This window comes from Mycteria americana, chromosome 4 (assembly GCF_035582795.1).
Source record: "Mycteria americana isolate JAX WOST 10 ecotype Jacksonville Zoo and Gardens chromosome 4, USCA_MyAme_1.0, whole genome shotgun sequence".
NCBI lineage: Eukaryota > Metazoa > Chordata > Aves > Ciconiiformes > Ciconiidae > Mycteria > Mycteria americana.
In genome coordinates this window covers 63320722-63346446 of record NC_134368.1, presented here as the reverse complement: position 1 = coordinate 63346446, position 25725 = coordinate 63320722, and the positions used below count along the sequence as shown (strand labels likewise).

General features: G+C 43.6%; 1 protein-coding gene across 1 annotated transcript in view; it reads left to right on the top strand.

The window, feature by feature from the left end:
- The window catches only part of ADGRL3 (adhesion G protein-coupled receptor L3), a 516043-nt gene that overhangs the window by 458802 nt on the left and 31516 nt on the right, over window positions 1-25725 (top strand). Inside the window, exons 16-19 of the mRNA XM_075500809.1 lie at window positions 2662-2871; window positions 3388-3608; window positions 11010-11076; window positions 12451-12542. Of these exons, the coding sequence (XP_075356924.1) occupies window positions 2662-2871; window positions 3388-3608; window positions 11010-11076; window positions 12451-12542 (590 nt within the window). The remainder of the gene's footprint in view (window positions 1-2661; window positions 2872-3387; window positions 3609-11009; window positions 11077-12450; window positions 12543-25725) is intronic.

Sequence of the window (25725 nt, the reverse complement as noted above, 5' to 3'; positions counted from 1 at the left end):
AGATGTATTTTACATGCCTTAGGGACCCTAGAGCTTGCGGGGTGCTGGAAGGATATCATTAGTGCGTACGTCAAAGCTATTTTATCCTCAGTCAGGGAGTGCTTGAACAGTGTTAGGCAGGGTAAAGAGAAGATTTGATCCTCTTGCATGTCTCTGCAGTTGAGGGACCAGGCTCAGAGACTGTGACCCAGATACAAAATCTTGGTGTGCTATTTATCAAACTTAACCCTGGAACGCCATATACCAACTGTGTAAACCAGGTATGTTGCTCCCTTATTTGTCACATAGCGATCAGGTGATGGCAAGGATAATCTCATGGCATTGAGGAGTGATTACCGCAATTCCTCTTTTTCCCATATTACTCTGCTTTGTGGCCTGTGGCAGCACAGTATTTTACAAGTTTCAGTCTCCAGCAAAAGGCAAATTCCCTTTTGCTGGACTTGCTGGTGTAAAACCTCTGGAACTGCCTGGCCTGGGGGCAGTTGGCACTGCCATGGGAAGGATGCCAGTGCTTACCAACTCCTCCCTGACCCATCGGCTCTGCCGTGGCACCTGAAATTGGGCATCCCAAACAGGACAGAGCGCATCCAGCCTTTGAAATCCAGCTCACTTCTTCTCTTGGACTTTACTAGAAAGGCTACAAATTCATATTTTTTTTTCCCCGAGGTGTTCTTAAATTGCTCTTGTTCCCACTTTATTATTATTCCTTTTTGTTTGTTCTTTTGTGAGTTTGTTGAATTTGAGGAGGGAGGTTGTAATTACAGAGAAGTTGTTTTTACGGTTGTTTCCCAGCACTCCAGGGATGGGGTGTTATGTACATAAAATCAGTATTATCATTACGATTAATATTAAAAAGAAGAGTAGTAAGAGTGATAATAATAATATAGCAATGACGTCTGCGTTTTTTGCTAAGCATGGTGAGCTTTGTGGGCATGTGGCCCTTCCCTGAGGAAGACCATGAACCTAGATGGCAGGATCCCTCTCCAGAAGCAAACACATCCCTAATTCCTGTTAAAGTCAGCAGAGTTATGGTTTCATGCTAGAGGTACAGGAGCTGAGACCTGTGAGATTCATGTCATGTAGGGGAAGAAGCCCTCAGAGAGCTTTCCCTATGCCAGGCTAACTTTGTCTTGGGATAGATGAATCTGTGCCGTTGGCTGCATCTGGATGGGATGGATACATCTGGCCAAAGTCTGCCTGGTTTCTTTCTCCTTGCATCCTCGCGCATTAGCTGCCTTGCCCCGCTCGCCCAGCCCAAGAGCTCTTGGTAACTTCAGCTTGGCAGGGCAATTTAATCAGGTGAGCTGGCGGGGTTGTTTAGGGAGATGTTCTCCTGCCATTCCCCAGCAGCCTCGGACAAAAGAAAGAATGATTTGCAAGATGCAAGGTTTGCATTAACATTTTTTTGCACTGAGTTAAGAGGGATGGATGAGCTAGAATGATACTGAGATAAAGCAATGCGCAGCCGCCAGGAAAACGACATGTGCTTCATCTTCTCAGTTTTCTGGGTGCTGCTGGAGGAGCTGGCTGGAATAGGCATTTCTGTCATTATCTACAGTAAACACACAATGATTTCTTGCCTCTCTGTTGGACTTGCAACCCCTAGTTCCTTAGATACTGAAAATACTCAGGAAGAGCTGCAAGAGCATTTAGGGAAAGGAGCCCTCATCTCTCCACCTCCAAGTCTCCCTGGAGAGAAAACTTCCAGCATGGAAGAGATGGAGGGGAAAGTCACTCCCCAGCTTTCATTATCATTTGATGCCTATCACTCATGCTGATAAAGCCAAAGAGCTGAAAGGTTTGCGTTGTTTCTCACGGGTGCTGACATAGCAAAGTGTATATCAGGAAAGGTCTGACATTTGATGTGGCTTTATCATTGGCAAGCAGGCAAAGAAAATGGATAAATTAATCACCTTTTCCCTCCATCTGTCATAAGCTTTTATCCCACGGGGAGGAAAATGTTCCCAGTTTGTCCTGGCTTTTTGAAGTGTGACGCTATTGTATTTGCCAGCCTACATAATGCCTAAGTCATCAAAATGCCAGAAATGGAGGGGAATGTGAATACCACTTTTAACACAGCCTGGTGGACCACAAAGCTGGGTTTCAAGCCTCTCTGGTCTTTTTGAAAAGCCCCCAGAGATTTCCAGCCAATCTTTCCCTCAGCTCATTGACTCTAACCACTTAGCCTCGAGCAGCCGTCTTGTGACTCACCATGTATTTCTCATTTCTTATTTACATTTTACTAGGTAATGATATCTCTAATTTCACCGCATCTGGTGGAAACTTGGGGAGTTCTTTATACTGCGTGTCCGCTCCTTTGCCGTGTTTGCGAAGGATGGAGCTGCATGCAAGACTACCTATGACATCTCAGTGTTTTCAACAACAGCATCATTGTTTCTAGGATATTTTGGGGTCTGAGTCTGTACAAGGCACCTGCAGCTTGCCAGACACTTTGGAGTCTGTGTTTCAGGTTGCAGCTTTCTTGATGCAGGATTCAAGTCTAGGTCCATTTAGTCTTTTTGCTACTGATTCCTTGTGCCACATCTTGATAAGTGGATACAAATATTTGGGGAAGGGTCTCAAACAGCCTCACTCTGTGTCTGGGATGGATTAGAAGTCATGCAGCATGCGGCTGATGATTTTTTTTTGTTTTATCTCCAGCACAGCGATGCAGTCCATGACCTGCTCCTGGACTTTATCACGTGGGTTGGCATCCTGCTCTCACTGGTCTGCCTCCTGATCTGCATCTTCACCTTCTGCTTCTTCCGTGGGCTGCAGAGCGACCGCAACACGATTCACAAGAACTTGTGCATCAGCCTCTTCGTGGCAGAACTCCTCTTCCTCATAGGCATCAACCGGACTGACCAGCCGGTAAGAGGCAAAGCACTTTCTGCTCCCGCCACAGGCTCCCGTCTCAGTGCATATGGGATGTTTGACTATGCAGTGAGATATATTCCAGCACTGCCTTAATTCCATGCATGAGTCCTCACAGGGCTGGGCCCCTGGTTGTTAACTTGGAGTCAAATGCTGATGCTTGCTGTGATTTCAGAGACTGTATGTACGTTGTTTGTAAATAATGCATGTGTGTATGTTTAATAAGCAGGTTGTAAAAATGCACTTATACTATGTACATCTTTATATGTTTATTTGCCAGATTGTGTACGTACCTACCTTTGTATCTTTGAATATAATTTATATATGCAGAGATGTGTCTATTTTGAAATAGTTCACGCACATTTTCCAAGTGAAAAAAAGTTCTTCCTTTGGAGAAGGGAAGATAAGAACTCCCTCATTCTTATTAAACCTCCCAGAAAGAGTAATCCTGACTGTTGCATTAATTCAGCATGGTACAAACACGTTCCCTTGCTCTTTTCAATCCGCACGCAGATTGCTTGTGCTGTCTTTGCTGCCCTCCTGCACTTCTTCTTCCTGGCGGCTTTCACTTGGATGTTCCTGGAGGGGGTGCAGCTCTACATCATGCTGGTGGAGGTTTTCGAGAGCGAACACTCCCGGAGGAAGTACTTCTATTTGGTCGGCTATGGCATGCCTGCGCTGATTGTGGCCGTATCAGCAGCAGTGGATTACCGGAGCTACGGCACGGACAAAGTGTGAGTGGGGCTTGGCACTGCTTGAACCTGGTCAGGAGGGATGGGAGTGGGGATGACAAAGGGAAGTGAAGAGCTCAGAGACCTGGCAGGCAAAGGAGGCTTGTGCAGGCAGAGCTCAGCCAGGAGGCATGCCTTGCCTTGCCTTATCTCTGTGTCTCTAACACAGTCCATGATGATACAGTACAAATTCGCCACTATGAAATGATTTGCAAAGGTGTTTTCTTGAGGAAGTCAGTCAGGGAAATTTTTATCACAACATTGCATAACATCAGCAGAGGTGGCTGTCCCAAGTCTCAGTTTGGTTCTGTATCAGCAAGGTCATCCTTCTTCTCTAACCAAAGAATATTTCTTATTTGGATGATGAAACCCTGCTTTCTTCTTCCTCTTTTTTAAGTGTTCTATCAAATTAACAGAGCCTGCAAGCAAAATAGGTGGTGACTGTGGAATGCATTAGACTCTGCAAATCAGGACAACTACATCATTTATCATTATGAATATTCTTAAATGTTTTCAACATTGCTGAAGCTGGTATCAAAGCACAATTTAGATGATCGTGCAACACCGTCTAATGGAAAACAAGGGGAAAATCAAGCCTTTGATTTTCTTTGCCAGCTTTGTTACAATAGCACTAACAATGTGGTTTTATTGACTTTTTTTTTTTTGCTTTCCCTTGTCAGGCTGCCTTTCCCCTGTCATTTTAACTGAGTTAAGGGCTCAGTGTGAAGGCATACATAGCAATGATCTGGTGGTATTTTTAAAGCTCTTCTTTAGCATAGGTTGGGTCAGGCCATGGCAGCAGTTGATATTCTGTTAAATTCGACTGCAAAATTTTTGCCTGAAACCTTATTGGTATACATGAACCTGATTCCTTGCAGAAGCAAATCTGTAGAGCAGTGGAGCTGCTCATGATCCATTACTGTGCCAGCAGGTAGGCTTGGATCCCAGCTGGGTATTTGCATCATGTTCCTCCCATGAGTAGGAGAATAGCAACCTAAATTTTTATAAATGTCATACTTTGTGGAAAGGAAGTGACCCACACAGATAAAGGTAGGAGGGAGTAAGTTTTCAAGGATCTCTACCAATTTATCCAAAGTAGTTTGACTGACTTTGACAGACCTAGGGGGCAAAGAAAAAGTAACACAACAGCTGATTACAGTTTCTGGAGAAGACTGTTTCCATCAGCTGCCACGTGCTTTCTGCCCCAACCCACTCTTCTGTTCACATCCCCTCCTGAGCGGTATATAAGCCCGCATTGAATCAGGTATTGAAACATTCTGCTTTGTCCCGTTAGGCAAATTTATTCTTACTGCGGTGTTTCTATGGAGGACCTATCCCTTCACAGTGGCCTACATGGGGCACGTTGAGCCTCAAACAGGTTACAGCCAAAGGGCCGTGAGTCCGGCTCCCTGGAAAGCCAGCTGAGATGCTCCCGCACATCTGCCATTGCTGGAGCTGTGTTCTCACTGGTCTGGTTCACAGTCTGGGGTTTTAATGGCTGCCTTCCACATTGTTCACCCTGTGACTTCTGCAGCGTTACTGTTGCAGGACTTGTAGCACCAGAGCAATCCTTTTGACTTCTCTCTCAATGTTTTGGGCTGCCTACCAAGAAAACCCAGCATTGCCGCTAGTTTGCGATGAAAGCTAGCACCAACTGCATTCTCTTACAGTGCCCTATAACTGTTGCGTGTTGAAAATTCCTTACTTCATTCCTTCGTAGTAAAAGGACATCCCCAAGCCCAGGGTATCGCTTTGGATGTGAGACAGCAGTTGATTTGCACCTGCCCTCATCTTTGCAAAGTCCCTCGTGATGCTCTGTAGGGACAAGCAGAGTACCAATGTAGATTGTGGGAGATAGCGGCGTGCAGCAGGCTGGCTGTAGAGAGTGGGAACGTTCAGCACCTAACCACATCTCCCATAAAGCACCATGGCAGCTTGGCATTGCTGAAATGTTTCCACTCCTGTTAAATGAATATATGGACCTTTCTGAAGCACAGCAAAACAAACATATTCCATGGGATACACTGCCTTTTCCCAACAGGCCTTGGGTGCCCAAATGTCTCCATGGCATCGGAGGTACAGGCAGAAAGTTTGGCTGAAATTTGCTGGAGGTGAACAACAAAACTTTGCTATCTTTGTGTTGAGGAGGCAGCAGTCCTATGTCTATGCCAGTAAAATCTCTCTCCCTCCCCACAGCATAAAGTAGTATTTTTAATGATTAAACATGTATATATAATATTTTGCAAATAAATATTTACAGAGATTTGCAGAGCCTAAAATATTTATTCATAATCTCTAATTCCAGAGTGCACAATTTTATCACGTTCTCATAGTGGAAAATAAAAAACATACAATATGTTTTGTATAACTATCATGCTCCATCTGGTTGATGGATGATGATGTATTTTTCTGTATAATGTTATTAGAAGGGTAGAACTGATTAGAATTTGTAGTGAACTATATGCCAGGCATACATAATTTGATTGCAAGAAGTTGCTTGGTTTTGCCAGGTTTTGTAAAACATCCTCTGGAATATATTACTTGCCTCCCTCCATTATTTATTGCATTTGTTTAAGCAGGACTTATGGAGCTGTTAGTGTTATTTGTTTCTTGCCTGGCATTTGGTGCCACCATTCATACATCTCAGAATGATTTGCTTAGACACCCAATGTAGGTTTTCTTGATTTCATTCTCCTTTCTAAATCCAACCCTCCTGTAACACATGCCCAGATTACATAGCTGGGAACAGGCAGTTGTTCCTCTCTCTGTTTCTTTGCTTATCACTTGGTGCTTATGATTTTCTGAAGCAACCCATGTCCTAGTGTTCATACTGGTGTTTTGGAGTAGCTGCCCAGTAAAGATACTCTCTTACACTTAATTATTCCAAGGATTGGAATTGATCCTTTTCCTTTTCCTTTTATTTTTTTGTTTAAGAGCAGTTCAAACCACTCATATTAGGAGATTAATTTGCTTTTATATCCAAGCAGCAGCATAGGGATTCCATTAAAAGATCATCCCATTCAGGCCAGCATGGGACTATTCATGTGAGCAAGCTGAGCTGTGTTTGGTCCTTTCCCCCAAATAAATCAGAAATGTTGCATCTCACCTTGTTCTGATTGTAATTTCTAAAGTAAAGGTGAAAAGCAGGAAGCCCCACTGCAGACAATGTGGTCCCCCAAAATTGCCAAAACGATTCTGGCGATGTTCATGTGAACTTCCAAGTCACCATTTCTTACGGGCCAGGTTTTCAGCTGCTGGGTCTTAAATGGCCACATCTCAAGGTTTGCTGTGAAAAAGAAGATACTGGGGTTGCAGTTTTTAAAAGTTACATCATTTGCCTTGTCCTGTGTGTTAACCAAATCCATCCATCTCCTGGCCGAATCTGATGTCAAGCATTGTCGTGGGCAATGCTGCGAAATGCAGAGGGAAAATAGCATTTGCAGTTGTTAGTGTTTGAAAATAACTTGTGCCTAAAATTCAGTAAAAGCTGGATTAAGACTTTAGCAGCCTCCCTTTAAGAGGACTCACTTAAGTAGCAGGCCATCCAAAATCGACAGCAAGAAGCTATTCCATATTCCCATACTGTCCTGGGTTTCGTATCAATGCCTCTTACAAATCTCAGAGGAAAACGGCTATGCTTTGCATGGTTCAATATATTTTAGAAAACGTACTTGTAGGTATATTCATCCACTGGTGATCAAAATTCATCGTGACAGGAATCTCTCTATTGTGTGTGTGTGTGTGTGTCCCCTTTTGGTATGCTATAAAGCAGGATATATATGGTAAGCAATCCAGCTGTCAGAAAGCAAAATGAAAGCCCAGTGTATGTACACAGCCTCCAAGTCCATCAGCCAGCCGCCGACATTTCATGCATGTTAACGTTGCTCGGAAAATAGCTTCTAACAATACGGTCTGTCTTGGGTGGCTCCACTGAACTTGTTTTATTTTCAGTGTTCGTGCCGGGTATTTGGAGGAGGAAGCATGAGCAATGTGGACACTGGACTGCGTTAAGCAGAACCTATATTGCACCCTTGAAAGGCATGTCTTGTGCATACATATCCCATTACCGCACCCAGACAAGGAGGCTGTATAGCCACGTGAAACAAACCCGCTGAGCTCCCATGAACAACATGATATGTTTAGGGCTCTTCAAATTTTATGGTCCAATGGCAGCTAATGATTGTTTATTGGTTATATTTAATGCACACCAGGGATAGTTTAGTATTTGATTTCTCTTCATGCAGAAAATAGAGTAAACTCTTTGTAGTCTTTATTACTTGGGAAAAGCTTTAGGTGAATATAGTGACTTGTCACTGTGGAAAAGGAGGAAATTAAAAAGTAAAGGAAAGCAATGCCACAGAGCTTGTTACAAGCACTGAATACGCTGGTGTGACTCTTGGAAGAAGCAGTGGGGTTTTGAGCAGCATTCCCTGCATCTTCAGACTTTCAGATAATCCGGTCCGTCTTGTACTGAGCCCTGAAGCAGCTTGTTTGCTTAATGGCAGCAGAGTCTAAACTTGTAATGTGGCAAGTCCGTGTTCATGGTGCAGCTGTGCATGGGGGGTCAGAAGTAACTCGGCAGCCCAAGATTAGCAACTTCGGGAAGTGAGTTGCCTGATTGCTTCCTTGTTTTGAGGAGCTCATTTATGCAGCTCATTGTGTGTGTGGGTTTTTGTCTTTTAAGGGAAGAAAAGCTCAGTGTGGTATTTGTCTGATTAGCAATTTACAGCTCCTCAACGCAATTGGCCGGATGCCTGTGTTTTGATGTTTTGGTCTTAATTTGCATTTTTAATGAGGTATGACTTAAATGGGTTCAGAGTTGCATCTCTTCCTGGTGACCACAAAAAAACCCGGCTTTTTAAAGTCCCTCTGCAGATTAGAGGCAGTCCTGCAGCTTTCCGTTTAGTCGCCCAAGACTGAGTGTCATACATGGGTTCATAGAAAGGTGATTTTTCTATTCAAACAAATAAAAAACGACATCACGTTCTTTAAAGCATGCAGAGAGGTGAAAAAAGCCTTCTCTGGTTTTCACAAGCTGTACTCTTGCTTAGATGAAGCTGTCTTTTGTTGGAAGGGGACCCTTTTGCTCCATGCTTGTCCCCCTTATCCTGAGGGCAGGACCTGGATCCTCAGCTGTTTCCCATCCACAGAATCTGTCTCTTGTCACTGAATTGTGCTCCGCAACTGATTTTTTAGGGGAACGGGGTGGAAAATTTCAACCATTTGGCTGGCTGGAAAGAAAACAAATTGCTTTGCGCTGCTTTGCTCAGCCCGGCACGGCTTTTCCCTCATGCTGTATTTCAGCTTTGACCGATTTTCCCTATGTCCCAATCTATATGCATCAGATGTGACCATATGGCTGGCCATCATGCTTTAAGGAGTAAAGAAAGTATTTATGTCTTTCCTCTTCCCTGGGCTTTCCAAAAGCCAGGTCGCTCGTTGTGCTGAAGGAAGACCAAGTTGCTTGGCAATTAAAATACACTGTGCTCCTGACTCCTGTGTAGCAGGGGCTAGGGGATGTTTTGAATGTTAAACTGGAAAAAAAGTTCAAAATGTTTTAATTAAAAAAAAAAAAAAACAAAACCCCTCTGAGTATTCTCCCACACACCAGCACTCTTATTATCAGTAGAAAAAAATTGTGGGGCTGCGTATTCCCTGATTTATATGTGGCAGCTGAGGCATAAGCACTAGTTACACTTTTTTTCCAATGGGATGGGGTAGGTATAAAGTCTGAAATGCCATATAATGTGTGAGCTGCTGCTATGCGGATGTCTTTTTTCAGGGATGGGGGGGAGGACTTTTTACAGGGACTTTATTATCCTTGAAACCTCTTCCTCTGTCAAATCTAGTTGCAACTGGGCAACATTTCAGATGTTATTATGGGTGATACACAGATGTCATGATCGCATAAACCTTTTCCTATAGGAAATCAGACTCAAATACTTTCTAGTCACTCATGTTGTTCCATTACCAGCTGCATCTACATCACCTTGAACTTCAGCAGCCGCAGAGGAAACAAGATTTCCCCACAATCGCTCTGAAAGCCTCTGTTTGCCTCTTGCATTAAGATTTTGATGCTGTCACATGAAGATTTTGGATGAACACCTGCACAGGCAGTTAAGGAGCGATGGTCATGGAATTGATGGTATTTTTATTTGCGACAAACAGCAGTATGACCATATATACGTATCGATACACCTTCAACACTGAGGAGACCTGAAATTTATACGGTCAGGGAGGGAAGTGAGAATCTTTATCTACATCTTTGAATTTATTCATATCTTGGCTTCTCCCAGTCGTAGAAGTTCAGGGCATGTTTTATTTTCTCAGCAGGCAGCTCCTGCTCATCTCTTCCGTGGGGCTGCTGGCACAGAGCTTTCTGCCTGTTGCAAAGTCCATTGGAAGGGAAAAAACATTCAGCACGTGCACTAGAGCTGTCATTTGTGAGAACTGCTATCTCTTCCACCATGATAAATTCATATATACAGTTCCTGTCACTTGCCTAATTATGAAATTCCATCGGATATTTAGTATAAGAGTGGTTTTATGCTTTCTTATTCCCCTGTGTATAAATGGAGCTGTGATTTGCAGCATTGCAAACACGACAAGATATTATTATTTTAAACATCATGTGAAACTTTCTTGGAATTTATATTCGTCTGTCTTGTTACCAGTCACTTCCATTTTATCTTCCCGTCGCCTGGAATGAACTAGGAATGGAAATGTAATTTCCCAGGGGCCTTAAAAAATGTGGGGAGTATTAAATGCGGTTGAAATTAAGCGATTAATAATTTAGTTTTAGGCCATGAATCAACTTCATGTGATAGCACAGACCATATGCAACCCTTGAAACATTAGTGGAAACAAAACACTCCGAAGGTTCAGGGAAATAAAACACTCTAAAGGGGAAGTTGCTGAACCTAATTAAACCTCAGCCTTCTGTTATCCAAATCGAGCTTTCTATTTGCACCAAATTTGCTCTGATCTGCTTGCTGGAGAAATGTCATCTTGCTTGACAGTTGACAGACAGTTTGCGTTGCATGAGAGCCGGATAGGGAAGAGGAGCTTAAAGTGAAGAAGCAGCTCCATGGATGCTCATCGGACCCCTTCCTTAAAAAACCCCACAGTTTTAAGGTTTTTTTCTGACAGATGCAGAAAGCCTTAGCAACTAGGCCTTGTGCCATTTTCTCCCTGCTTCCTCCAGAGGTAATTATCTTACTCCATCAATAGCGCTGTCAGAAATTGGGCACATAATTCAGCATTTAAATGAACAAGCAATGTAATATTTCCTGTCTCCCACCGGCGTGTTTTGCAGCTCACATTCTTCTCTGTCACTCGCTCACTCTTGATGTATGTCCTGGGTGCAGTCCTTGAATGCCTTCTCTCCCCTGTGTTTCATTGCAGATGTTGGCTCCGACTTGACACCTACTTCATCTGGAGCTTTATAGGACCGGCGACCTTGATAATTATGGTAAGAACTCCTAATTAACTACTCCATCTCTCAGGTCAAGAAATAAAACTTTTGCTGTCCCTTTACTCTTTATCTTTAATTTACACAGATTAATTTCAGAAGCGCATGTTCTTCTTTGACCCCACCTGGCACAAGCAATTAGACCCTCATTATGAGCGGCTCTTGGCATTGCAAAATACTTGATCAAAACAGGCCGGGGAGCTTCGGAGCAGGCGTTTGCAGAGTTTGGTTTCTACCATTGGACATTTAGAAATGCCAAACTCTATTTTGAGGACCCTCACTGCCCCCACTTTTGAATTCCAGAGCAAAGCTTTGCATCGATCATGCAAAAAGGGGAAGTCTGGGGTGGGGGGAATGAAATAAAGTCCAGACTGGAAGAGAGGTTTGATGGGGGTTTTTCCTTCCCAGCAGAAGTTGAAGCTTGTGTGACTTCATGGTTAACACATTGCCAGCATATCAGCTAACACTGCAACAAGGTAGAGAACCCACCTTTAGAGGCAGCTGGAGTTTTCTTATACTTTAATCACTACAATATGGCTTAAATAAACCATCCTTTGTTTTGAATAGACTGCAGTTTGGCTAACACAGCAAACCAGGCACTCTGACTTCAATGCAGACATTGTCCCTGCTTCTCCTGCTTCTCCTGCAACTGGGGGCCATTTCAGCAGCCTTCCACATCAGGGAGCCGTGCCACCAGCTACAACTGTTGGGTTTTTTTCCCCTTAAGCAATTCATTCATAAAAAGATATCTTCCCTTTTTGATTATGTCTCAAACCCTGGCCTGGGCTTTTGGGGGAATACCTTTCCAGGAACTGGCAGCCTTGTTAACACTGAGGCATTGAAACACCATTGCATCTTTTACAGAACAAATCAAACTCTTTTTCCTTTTTATTTTTCAACTTTGCATTGTGCTAAGCATCTTCAGCAGTCATGATTTCCCTGCCCATCTCCCCTGTTACACCATATTTAAAAGGTATATTCACAGAAAAAGATGCTTTTTTGCTTCACTACAATGGGGCCGACTAAGCAAGATGCTTGGAATGACTTTTCACAACTGTATACCTCAGACACAGAAGAGCAGTTACAGCAAATATTTTTAATTTTCCATAACATCATTTGAAGCACTACAATTCATGTTGGAACCAGCCCCCTATCAGTAACATATGCAGTGCCACAGCTTTGGTAATGCTGTGGCATCACCAGTCCTGCAGTCTACAGGCCAGCTCACCTTATAAAATGCTTGGCAATTTTCTTTGATTTAGTCTCTATAAAACTGCAGCAACTCATCTGTTACAGAGAAGAAGCTGACTTTCTCCTCATCATGTTGTGCTGTGTCATGTAACCCTTTTTTGTTTTCCTTCCCCCCCATTGCAGCTTAATGTCATCTTCCTTGGGATCGCTCTCTATAAAATGTTTCATCATACTGCCATACTGAAACCCGAATCTGGATGTCTTGACAATATCAAGTAAGTGGTTGGGTTTTTTTCTTTCTCTCTGCCTGTTTCTGTCTTTTGTTGTTTATGGCCCTGTTCCTCTCCAAGGAGTGTACAGGGGAACCAACTCTGCCGGCAGCAGTGATAACCAGAGGCAATGCGTTGGGTTATGGCACTGCAGAGTGGTTTCTAACAGGTATCAACAAGTGGCTGATGATGAAGCACTGTCCTTATTGGGATTTGGCTGCCAGTGGTGGTATTTTCCAGCCAATTTTGCATGAAGTAAGTAAAGTTGCATTTGCTGTCCTTGAAGCAGGTAACCTCCTAGTCCCTCTACATAAAAGGAAATCGTGCCCAGTAGTTACTGGCTAATTATTGCAGTCTCTACAGGGAAGGTGTTGAAATTGTTGATCATTACTACTTCTCTGTGCTCTGAGGGTGGCAGCCTTACTTCTTTTCTGTTTGTTTTGGTCCCTGACAGATTTAGTGACCCAAATTCTCCCCAGAACCTGATTAGTTTCAGCAAAGTTACCGGGGGTTTACCTGGGCGTGCCCACATCAGAGGATGTGCTTGCCAGCCAAGGCATGTTTTGCCCTTGCACTCGGTTAACATCTGAGCCTGGGCATCTTACTGTCTAGAAAGCTGCTTCATTATACTGAGAGAATATTAGTCTCCGTCAGTGCCTGTTTATTCATGTACCTCTGGCTTTAATTACTCGCTTCAAAAATACAGGTGGGATTTCAGGTGCAGTGTGTGATAAGACGGGGAGACTGCTAATTAATAAAACCATCTAATGAAGTTCAGGAGGAGGAAATTGTTGGGAGTCAGCGCTTTACTGCCTGCCCAGGAAAGGAGAGCATTGTGCAACACGGCTGGAAGTTGGTTGTCCCCTCTTCCGTGCTGGGAGTGGGAGAAGAGGTGCGAGGGGAGCTTGTTAGGAGATGACTGAATTGCACAGTTGCGAGGCAGTTCTCAGCAAGATTATTGTTCTTACTGCAGAGCCACCCTCGCAGATGCGGCTTTAATTTCAACTAGGTCAGTACCCCCTTAAAACTTCCCCAGCAGGCAAGGCTTGCAGTGCTGCTGGCGTGCCAGAACCTGGCATGGTCCTTTGGGTGAAGTTTTAGTTGCTTAGGCGCAGCTTCTTCTTCAAGGGTTGGGAGGAAAGGGGACCAGAGCCTGTACAAATACAGGAGACCCCAGTGAGCTCAGGGACCCACAGAGCACAAGTTCGCTGTGTGTGTCCCTGTCCAGGTTGCAGGCAGGCTGCTCTGCAGTGTGCCTTTCTCCTGCCATCAGTCAGCTACAAGATGAACTTGGAGGAGCAGTCCCTCCTGGATGTCCAGGACTGATCCCAGCGTGATAGTCTTTCATTCAGTCTTGGATGAGGCGTTAAAGGAATGGTACATTTAATAACACTTATTAATATGACTACTCGTCATGCATTAGTGCTATGGGATTGCTTGCTGAGAACAGTCTTTCTAAGGTTACCCACACAAAATCTGTCTAGAAAGCCTTGCAGTATGACATTTAAATTAAAAACTGGGGGAAAAAAAACCCAACAAAGCCCTTACAATTAAGGCAGAAATAATAATTGCCTACTGAATAATCTTTCTTGTGCTAATCTCTAGTATCTTTGTTTAAAATGCCAGGAATTTATACAACCAGTTACATCAATTCTAATGTCATTGTAAAATATTTTGTATGTTCTTTGACAGATGACTGTCTATTCCTGATTTGACTTTATTAAAACGTTTCGTAAACACAAACAATTAAAATACTTTTAAGTAAGTTGCTGATACCCCTCCAAATGTTGCTTCATTACAAATGATTTTTTTAATCCTTGAAAAAATAAGAGAAATGTAGTATAAACTCGGGAAGACCCCAAGCTCACCATGGGAAGTTTATCAAAACAAGAATTTCAGAAGAGACTTGATTATAATTTCTGAATACCTAAGCAGGACAAAGTTAATTCTCTAAATCCAAGGCATGTGTTGTCTCAGTATTGGATATGCTTGAGTTAGGAGAAGGTGCAGATTTTTAACAGAGAAGGGAATTCACCTTTGAGGGAGCTTTCCTAGGGATGTGAGGGGCTTGCAATCTCTGGAAAACTTTTAGGTAAGATCATAGTCATCTTCTAGGTAAATTCGTAGTCTTCTAGGTAAGATCGTAGTCTTCTTCCAAAGTCATTGGCTCTAACTCAGTTGCAAAATATGGATGTGGTACAGCAGCTCTAGAATAAAAAGCCACAGACCGCGTTATTTCACAGGTAACCAGGAAGATCCTTTCTGAGCTTACCTCCATGGGTCTATACGGTTGGTGAAAAGACACCCAGATCTGTTCCTCAAGATGCGCGCTTCCTTTGCTGGCTCTCAGCATGGTCCCAGAGTCTTGCATCTTGTCTTACTGGTTTATATTTAAAAAACCAAACCAAACCAAGGGCCTGGGTTGGAGGGCCCCTTGCCGCCTTCTGCATGTGACAGCTTTACGGCACACGGGGAGCTGAATGAGAGTTTGTTCTCCCAGTTCATTTTCTAGTGCTGCTCTGTGTTAGGCTGTGGTGAAGCTCTCGCAACATAAATCCTGAGCCTGTTCAGCAACAGCAAAATACTTGATTCCCTATGGCAACGTAAAAATAAAAACCATAAAATATTTTAATAGGCTGTTAATAAGCGCCCCTGCAATCTGGTGCTTGCCTATGTCACTTTAAAGGTTAGAAATACATTATAAAGTATAGAAAATAGAGAGCCAAATAACTCCACTTAAATTAATGAACTTGATAAGGGATCAGGTGTCACCTGGGATACCTTTAATTACTGCACCAACAGAAAAGCCATTCAAAGGGCAGTGCCTGAACCAGATGCTGTGTGGCTGAAAGATTTGTAGGCACTGTGCAAAGTTGTAAAAATAAACTTCCCTAACCTTCAGGAACAGTCCCTGTATTATTGTGCCAGCATGGGAGAATCTGACATTCCCTCAGTGGAGCACTGGTTACCTAGGGGTTACTCAGCCAGAGATTTGATGAGTACAGAGCTGGTTTTTTTTTACCCACGTCAACTTTTCCAGCATAGCCCAGCACTTTCAAGAGGGAAGTAGGGTAACCACATATGTGGCTCCATCCTCCCTGTATGGCTGGGTCCTACTGAGCTGATTCAGTGGGTTGCACCCACTGAGACAGTTAGGTTCATGCTCTAGTCCTGCTTTTGAGGCATGTAGCCAGGAGAAGATGTGAGCTCGTGTACATGGGATACGTTGTTTGGAGCTGCAAGAGTTTCTGTGCCTGCTACGGATGCCAGGAGGGCAGACTAGCTCCCGTTTCACAACAGTCAGCATCACCAAGAGTAGCATGCTTTTACCTAGGACCTTTTGAAAAAGTTCAATTTTACTTCTTCCTTCAATAGATTTAAACAGAAATTTTAAGGGTTCACCCAGGGTGGGGATCTCTTCTGCCTTTTAAAGATCTGTTTAGTACGAAGCGACAGAGGCAAGGACACTGAAGTGGCTGCCTCTTGGGTGGTGCGTGTAGCTTCTGCCTGTGCCTCCCGAAACATGGGGTGGGAGGGGATTTTCCTTCCCAGCCTTTTCCAATGGCTGTTTCTGGGCACTCGAGGTCCACTGTGGCCATTGCTCTTTCATCTCTTCGCAGCTTGTCGGCAAACATAAGTGAGAAGAGATGGGCAGTGAGGAGCATCATTTAGTCTTTGGTAGCTCTGCCCACATCACTTATATCTCACTCGTGGCCCATCTGAGAGTGTAAGCAGGATGCAAAGGGTGCACGAAATTGCTCATGAGCACAAACTGATTCACTGTCAACAAACGTCCCTGGGAAGGTGTTGTTTCGGAGGATTGATTCCCCTAGCCCTTACGAGCTTGCAGGGAAGACATCTTTCAAGCCAGGGACTACTCAATCTTTTTGGATGGCAAAAGCCTGCTGTGCTGCTTGCATCTATAGCCTGTGAGGTGGAGACTATAAGCATATCAGTGTGGTATTGATGCACTCTTGCTAGCAGATGGTTCCTTGCGAGGACATGTTACCAGCTGGAATACTTTAGAGCAGCTGTGAGGCTGTTTTACCGGAGGTTGCTGCCGTGTGGAGTGATTTCTGGAGACAAGCAGCTCGAAGTCTCTCCTTCGCGCTTTTCCATTGTGCCACGTAGATGTTAGATGTGTGAAATGTCTCAGACTGTCATAGACAGGAGTACACTGAATCTTTTTTATATTCACATTCCTGTAGGAAGCCTTATGTGACAAAGGAAAATATATCTATATGTGAATAATCCAGCACGGTTCTTCAGTTTTCCATCCATCAACTCCTTTCTGGGTGGTCAGGCATGTACTGTGACTGCTTGTGGTCCTCGCACACCAGGTTTTCATCTGACCCATGCCAGATGCTGCAGCACAACAAACCATCCATGTGTTTCCAGATTCTTAACCCCCATTCTCTGTGCAAAACGGAGGGTTTTAGATGAACCCCTCCTGAAATGCCTTTGCATTGTGTGGCAGTACAGTGCTTGTTCCGCAGCCATTTAAATACTGCTCATTCAAGTCATTGTGGCATTAGTAAAGGGAAAAAAAGAGGGGCTACACTGATGGTAATCAAGATGTGCTCTTCACCATATCTACTGAAATCTGAAGTCCTGTCTTTCCTATATGCTGTTACTGTGCACAATGTGGGGTGCATTAGTTACTGACATGGAAAACTGGTAGAAAATTGGGTATGTTATTTTGTTAACAAAAGGCAAGTCCTATAAGCAGATTGAAAGGATTCATCAATGGGACCAAGCAGCTGCTGCACCTGAAGTTGCACAGGACAATTGCCGGAGGCGAAAAGGTGAAACCTTCTTTCTCCTAGCAGAGACTAGAAGCCATCCTTTCTTTTCCTTACAGACATAACCTTTCCTTTGAAGTTCGCACGGGCACCCGTCCCCTCTCCCCCCGGCACTGCCTGGCTGCGGCTGGGTTTGTTAGCGTTTCCCCCGGCCAGACCAGACTTCCTGACATTCTTCTGTGCTGCAGTATGTGGCAATGAGATTTTATTTTATTTATTTTGGAAGGGCGACGCGTCGGCCATAGCTGCCAAGCGCAGTTGCGGACCTGCTAGAAAGAAGGCAGGAGGTGAAGGGCTTTGTGAGCTTGCTTCTCTTTCTGTCCCATTAAGAAAATTATTATTTTATTATTTTATTGTTTTAACCAGGGTATAGCTTGGCTTGTGCCATAGGCCACCTGGATGGTCTTTAGAAAGCACAACTCGTGGGAACCTCTTCAAAGAGGAGCATGTCGGTCTGTAGTGCTGGGTTTGTTGGAAAAGCTCATCCAGTGCAATAGAAACCCACCCGAAAGTCATCCTGGAAATTTAATTTTCTTTCTTTCAGACAGGGAGATCCAGAGTCTTAGCTGGGAGCTCCTTTTGTTGCTAAAGAGTCACTATTAATTAGGGACCTTGAGATAGTTTAATCCTGGCATTAATCACTGTAGTTTTGTTGCAGCTTTCTTCCCTCTTGTGGAAACCTGCTCTGATCCCATCTTCTCCAATAATAGAATAAGCACTATATCAAAAACCTGAAATTCCGTGGAAAAAATGTATTTATTCTGAAAACGCAGGAGATAATGTTTTTAGGTAGTGTGGCCAGATTCACAAGAACACACACTGAAATCCCAGTAATGGGAATGATGCAGAAATGTGTCCTGCATTGCAGTCTTCAGAAATCAATCCCCAGATGATGAAAATGAGCCTCCCCTCAGCTTGCTGGCTGCCGTGGGAGCTTCAAATGGTCCAGGACTAAAGGCACACGGCCCTGATTTAATGGATAAATAAAAAAATATACGTTCTCCCAAGTTTCTGACTTGAAAGAAAACTCACACCATACTCCTTTATTTTTAATTTTTTTTCCATGGGAGTCTCTTGCTCACAGGCTTACAGAAATAAATCTGAGAATGTGCAACCTAAAAGCCGAAAGTAGGAGCCAAATGCAAAGACTCAGCGTTGATTATTGCTATATAAAACCTCGCAAGCCCAGTCCAGGCTCTTTTAGGGAGCCCAGCCCAGGCTGGGGGAGGCAAGAGGCGAGGACCATCAGGCACAAAACTGAGAAGCCCCTGTTGAAAATGCCTCCTTTACAAACCGTTTCCATATCCCACTCTCCCCATATGTTGTATGGGTGTAAGTGATTATCTGCTCATTTTCTTGCTTCAACATATGTATTTTATTTAAAGAGACATGACTAATCCCAGCCCCCAGATTAGCTTGTTGTTTCAGTCCTGCGGGTTTTCTTAAGTCATAAAAAAATCCTCAGAGTTAGGTAGAAAATTGAAAACAAAGGTTAAATAGAACTTCCAAAAATCATCTGTGGAAATGTTTAAATTAAATCCTTGATTTAACACAGCGGTATTGTGCTGGCAGGAACAGAGATTTACCAGTCTAGTTTTATTTACTCAGCTGATTGAAATGCAGAAAAAGTAAACATCCTGGGTTTGGTGCAGTGAGGAACAAGTTAGACTTTTGAAAATGCAAGATTTCTTCTCCTTCAGTAGGAAGAGCTTACATTACCGATGCAGAACGATAATTTGTAGCAGGTATCCTTTTACTAAAGGAAGATTAATTTGTGCTTTATTCTAGCTATTTTAGAAACAAGTGAAAGTAGGGAGACAATAAGGATTATTTAATCTTTTTCTGTTGAGATTTAAACTCATCTATCGGTTTCCAGATCTTTTTTGTTTAATCATAAGACGCTACAACTTGGAAATAGTTTGTAATGTCAAAGGGTCTGGAATTGAATATTGCATTAGGTTCACCCAGGGGACTTGACTTGCAGAACAGCACTTTAATCCTTCATTCCTTCTGGGTTTGCGGTTGCTTGGGAGTGCACAGCGAGGACATGGTACAACGAAGGGGTCCAGCTTTTGGGAGCGTGCCCAGCGCAGCGTCTGGGTTCAGAAGGCCCAGTCCTGTATCTTCAGCATTCTTGGTTCCCAGCAAAGTAAGGGCTGAGGGTCTGTGGCAAGGTGCAGACTCCTTCTTTGGAGGAGGAAGTGGGGAGAGGAGGTTACATGCACCCGTGCAGCTCTGAGGAGGCACATGCATTGGCGTGAGTGGTGGAAAGGAAGAAGTACAAAGGGCTTGAAACACAAGCTAGGGAATGCAAACAGTTACAGAAGCCACAGTGAACCTCTGTTAAACATGACCCAGAATCCTGACTGACCATTACTTATAACTTACAATGTTAAATGAAATAGCAGTGCCTGTAAAGAATGAGCTTTCTGTTAAGATTTTCATACAGTCCTACTAACAAAATAGAAAGACTAACTGAGCGGGCTGTTCAAGAATAGGGTGTTGAAAATCTGTCCTTCCCAGATAGTGCTATATGCAGCATTTTTGGACTCATCTGACTCCTGGGCACAGCAGGCTCAGAGCACAGCAGCTCCAGGGATGCCTTTTGGAGAGAGATCATCCCTGGATTCCTGTTCCAGGAAAGTATGGTCTGATCCTAGGGAACAAAAAGAACCCTCGAGCCAGTGTTTGGGTCTGGATAAACTGGGATGAGAAATGAAGTGTGCATTTTAACGGTGCTTGGAACGTGCAGGCAGCGTGTTCTCTGTGACCAGAAAACTTGACAGGAGTGTTTTGCAAGTATGACCAAATGATCTGGGTACTTCTGAAAACGAAGAATAACTTTCTTTCTCCCTTGGAAAAACTCCCCCTGTGCAAAGTTTAGATGTTAGCCGTGGAGTACTGAGCTGGGCATTAGAAGCTGCCTGCATCACTTTCCTTGTACAGGAGCTCAGGCTATGATCTTTGTGTCTCATATGGCCTTGACAGAGAGTACCGTGCCTTCACAAGCCCGACGGTCAGCTTAGCATCTCCCTGGATCCTGTGTAAGAAAGCACCACGCTTCCTAGTCCCCTGGGTAGCTCAGTGCTGCTCCTATATAGCCTTCATCTGCATCTCTGCATGAGCAAACTTTGAACAGGCAGCCTAAAGCAAACCCAGAAAAATCACTTGGAGTTGGCACAAAATGAAGTATTCACAAGCTTCCTACCAAGACAAGATACGGCACATTTATATTTTGCCAGAGCACAGAGTTTGTGAGCACCTCAGAGGCAGAAACCCTGCTTATTGCTGAAAAAACATTTGAGATTGCAATTCTGTCTGGGTGCCTTTTTTGCCCAGTAATGTTGATGGCAGCATCCCATTTTGTTTGTTGCAATCTGCTGCTGTGTGAGTTTTTCACAGAAGGGTTTGGTTAATATCTGACTGTTTTGGCTTTGGGTTTTGCTTGTTTACCTATAGGTTTTGTGATGGCTGCGTTAATGTTGAACGTTGATTGTAAAGCACTAATCTTCCCCCTGACAGGTGTCGTCCTTTCCAAATTTAAAAAAAAATAAAAAAAATCAATCAGCGGTTATTGATTTGAGAGAGTGTCCTGGAAGCTATTAAATACCTAAGGTCTTTCTGTGAACCCATAAATCATGATTATTGTTTTAAAAGGCCATACATTTTAAGTATTTTGTCAGCAAGCCCTGCTGGTGCTATTTGGATAATACAAATGTGTCTAAAGGCTTTGCTGAATCTGTATCGTGTGGAAACAATCAGATATGTGGTTACACATCAGTGTGGTTTGAATAATCATGCCATGCCTTTGCAAAGTTAGAAGGAAGGAAATAAACAGGGTAAGCAATTCTGAGGGTAATTAATTACTTACAGAAAATGAGATGAGCTTAACAGAATTGTTCTTTCCAATTGCAATAATTAAGAACAAGTCTCATAAAGCAGGCCATGACTTCCCTGGATGAGTTGAGGGGGAAAGGGATGATGCTTTGCCTTTGGCAGAAAAAAAACAGGTATAGGTTGCCCCAAATCCTGGGCTTGGGCATCACGTAGGGCCAAGGAAGGTTTGGCCTCCTTTTGTCTGGATAAAATTTTCAGAGCTACCAGTGGAAGTCAGAAGTGGCTGTCAATCTATATACAATTTCCCTTATGCCAGGGGTAGGACCCCAACCTTTACAGATCTCCAAGGCATGTAAAGCCAGGGGTTTCTTCTGCAAATGAAGCTGAGATAGGCCCACTGACACCCGAGATGGTTACAGAGGTCTTCAGGGGACCGGCCACCTCCTGTCAAAGACAGTGCAGGAGCCAGAAGATGAGACTTGGAAATGATGGCTTGGAAAAGCCGTATGATGAACACCAGCAGACTAAGGAAGACGATCAGGAAGACATTTGGCTTCATGCCATCAAGGTGGTAACTTTGTCGAAACGTGAAGGCAAAATCCTTTAAGCACTCTTTTATGGCTTGCAATTGATTTTTCTCACCATGAAGACGCTCCTTCACTAATTAGCAATGAACCCATTTGCTTTATGAGGGGAGTGCTGGACTTTCCAACTCCTTCCTGTAGATTTTCAGCAGTTCAATAAATCAATCTTTTCTAATCCTTGAAATTTAAAAAAAAAGGGAAAAGAAAACAAACATCCCTGCTGCCTCATATTGGCAGGCAGCGGGGAGACACAATAGCACGCTTTATTTTGTGTCTGTCTTGTGCTTGCCTGCAGGAAACATCTGTCTTTCTGCTTTATTTGCGCCATATTAAAATGAATTCCATGGGTCTTTCCGAATGCTTTCGAGAGGGCACATCGTCCATCTATTTTTATTTGGGTTTCATCACCCGTAACAGCTACTAAAGGTCCTGTGTACTCACTTTGGCATTTTTGCTCACTACCCAAACTGTTATTTTGGGGCCCGAGCACTGAGTCCATGAGCTTACTGAGCCTTTTCCTGCTATCAGAGAGATGGGAAAATACTTTCAATTGTCAAAAGAGCGATAAATTTGAGTTAGGTAAAGTTAAACCATAAAGGGTTGAATAAAATCATAACACCTGAAGTTGATTAGTTATGTAGGGTTTCATTAAAGGCCCAGTTTTACTCTGAATGTGGCTCAAAAGCTACACTTTGTTAAATATAAAAAAAAAGAGAAACTATGTAAGATGTAAGAAGACCAGACAAAATGTAAGATGACCAGACATTATTCTTTTAAAATGAGAGCTGAATAGCTGCTTTTTGATAACAGGCTTTCTCTGTTCAGCAGCATTTTAGGACCAATCTGTGTGTGAAGGTAAATTCTTGCCTTACTTTTCCTGCTGAAAAAAAAATGAAGGCTTTAGCAATCCACGATATTGGTAATCTACATACATGGAAGTGGTTTGCACCATATAATATAAGTTGCAGATAGTCTGTGCCTCTGTATTGGGCTGTCAGTGTATATTCTGGGAATTCGGTTGCCTTGTGTCAAAAAGGTACATGTTGGGGTTTTAAAAAGGATAGGAAGTGTGAAAGGGGTTTCTGATCTTAGGATGCGTTGGTTTTGAAATTCCTTAAGCGTCTAAACAAGGACATAAGTAGCTAATTTTAGCAACTTCTTAAAAAAGTATTGGTCTGGAAATGTCACAGGAATATAGAAGGTAATATGAACAGTCCTTTCTCATCATTGAAGGAGAAAGTACTCTGGGAAATTGAAAGACATCTAGCTTAAATAAGATTTTGAAAGAGTTTTACATGATGTGTAATTAACCTTAAGAAGTATTTGCCCCAAGGTAAAGTCAGGGCTTTTTTAAGATTAGAAAATGAATTAGGTATTTATATAGATTGGTAGACCATCCACTATCCATCATCTGGGCTGCACAGAAACACAAGAGAGGTGAGGTAAGATTTTGCAGGTTAAAGGAATAATGCAACCACTAAAGATCAGCTTTTTAACTTCAGGTATTTGAAAGTGATGCCCCCCCATCTAAGCCATCATTCAGGTTTCCTCTGCAGTCAGTAGGGAAAGGTATTTCTTCAGGGAATGGTGAAGCCTCACCTACCTTAAATACCTGTTATTGTAGGGGATAAATTGCTCTTTGGGGGTGCCAGTCTCCTGTTAACTATGGAGAGGTCAGAGTCACTTAGTTTAAATTCAATGGGCTGTATCCCTTACTGCCAGGAATTGGAAGAATTTATCCAAATCTGGAGAAAGCACTTTAGATCTAGCATCTCAAGCTGTGCTAGGCTAGGTTTTCCAATGATTTCTGCTTCAACTATTATTTGCTTGTACTGCTAGTGAATATAATCTCAGTTTTCCAGTTAGCAGCTCCATTTTCCAAGGCTTTTCCAAGGCTTCTAAGGCATTTCTCTTGTCTAAGTGATGGTTTTTATGTATTTCAGATACTGACACAGTATTATGGCAGCACTGATAGGTTTCTCAGACTTTACCAGGGGAAAAAAAACCATTCTGGAGTAATTTTTGTCAGACATGAATTGTTGCTAACACAAGAGTTAAGCTTCTTACAACACTTGAGTTGGTAAAATGAAAAGGAATGATCTCAATTTCATGAGGGATATAAGAGACCAAGTCCTATGGGCCCTATGTGTAGACATTTGAAGTGTTTGGGAGTTAGGCATCTTTGAAAATCGCACTTCTTTAGGCACCTGCTTGCTTTGAGCAGTGGTTCCTAGGCACATCTGAGTTGGAAAAGGGGTACAAACTGCTCAGGTCTTTTTGACGGTTTTCTCCTGAGCTGCTTTGAAGTGTTAGCCTCAAGCTAAAAGGCAATCTGAGTTTACCAATTTTGCAGTTTTGCTGTGCAAAGATGAAACGGATCCTTCAGCTGCCTTGAAGAAAGGCTATTACAGATCACTGAAAACTTCGCAAGGGTCTGGATAGCAGCAACAGAGTAAAAAATTTCCCTAATTCTCTCTTTTTATAAGCTATCGCCAGTGACATTTCAACAGTAAAGTCTTCACCATAAAACCTGAGCGCTTGTGAACACAGTAATAGAAATTCATGCCCTGCTCCTGCCCACGTTGCTGGGCTGGGAGCTCCAGACTGTCTAACGTCTTTGTTTAATTTAATTGCATCGTGGGGGAGCTGCAGGTCCTGTGATGCTAGACATGCCAAGAGCACAATGGGAAGCTGCCACGATGATCTTGCAGGCTGAGTGGATGAGAGGGCAAAGAGAAGCAGAGGGTTTTGACCAACATCATGATACACAGCTGGGATGGGCTGGAGATCCCCGTTGGTGCAGCTAAGGGGGGAGCCTTTTAATACCAACGGCTTTTCTGTGTTCCTGGTACCTCCCCAGATGCATTGTAGATGCAGAGGTCACACTGTCTCAGCCTATGTTTTGCTAAGCCAAAGGAGCTGAGCTTTCCTTGCTGTGTCTCAGTTCCCTGCATCAAGCTACCTTCTCTGCACTTGCTTCCTCCTTCCTTCCTGATCCTGATAGCTTTGTGGTTTCTCTGTGCGTTATTAGATACTGCCTTTGAGTGCCTTAGGGTACTTGAGTGCCTTAGATGTCCTCATGTGGCTGGTAGATGTGGCACAAGATCTAAGGTGAGCAGCTGTCAGGGTGGCAGCTGATGACCAGGGGGGATCCCTGGATCCCTGCAGGGACGGCAGCCAGGGAATCTGAAGGGGGCGGTTGGATGCTGGAGCGGAGCTGCAGGAAGCTGTCAATGGCTGGGGGAGGATGATGATGGAGGCAGGGAGGGCTACAGCCCAGGGATGCCGTAGGTGCTGCAGCTGAGCTAGCACTGCTTACCTGTCAGTGACGTGGGGATAGCTACCTTGTCCCCCATGGTGTGTCCTCTACTTGTATCTGGCTGCTTAGAGTGGGGTTAGAGCAAATGTTATGAGCGTGGCCAGATCCAGCCCTTTCGATGACTGTTCCCTCCCCTTCCCAAAGACCCCAGGTGACCATGCCAGGACAAAGCTGGGACTGGCAGCATCGCTGCCTCTTCTGTCGCAGCCAAAGATGAGGTGGGGAGAAAGTGGGAATGTTTTGCACAATATATTGTGTGAAACCGCCTTCCTCCCATGAGGACTAAATCCTGCTCCTGTGGATACTCAGATGGCCCCTCTCTGGCTTCAGGTGCATGTGAATGGTGCAGAAGTTGTCCCTACCTGGCATTAGCCACTGTGAGGAGAAAACACAAAGCCTCATCTTGTACATATTTAGTGTCCATCTCAGTCAGAAGTTACTGCTGAAAATCATTCAGCTTTAATACAGCTGCTTTCTAACTCAGACTGAAGGGGGTCCCTGCTGAGGGACTTGGAGCTGAGTGGTTTGTTTAGCAGAGGGTATAGCTTGACAGATTGCCAGTATTGACCAAAGGAGGTCTCAGCAGGATGGTCTCGCCCCAGCTACATTGGCAGGGGTAATGAGATGAACATATTGAGCCAGCCTCC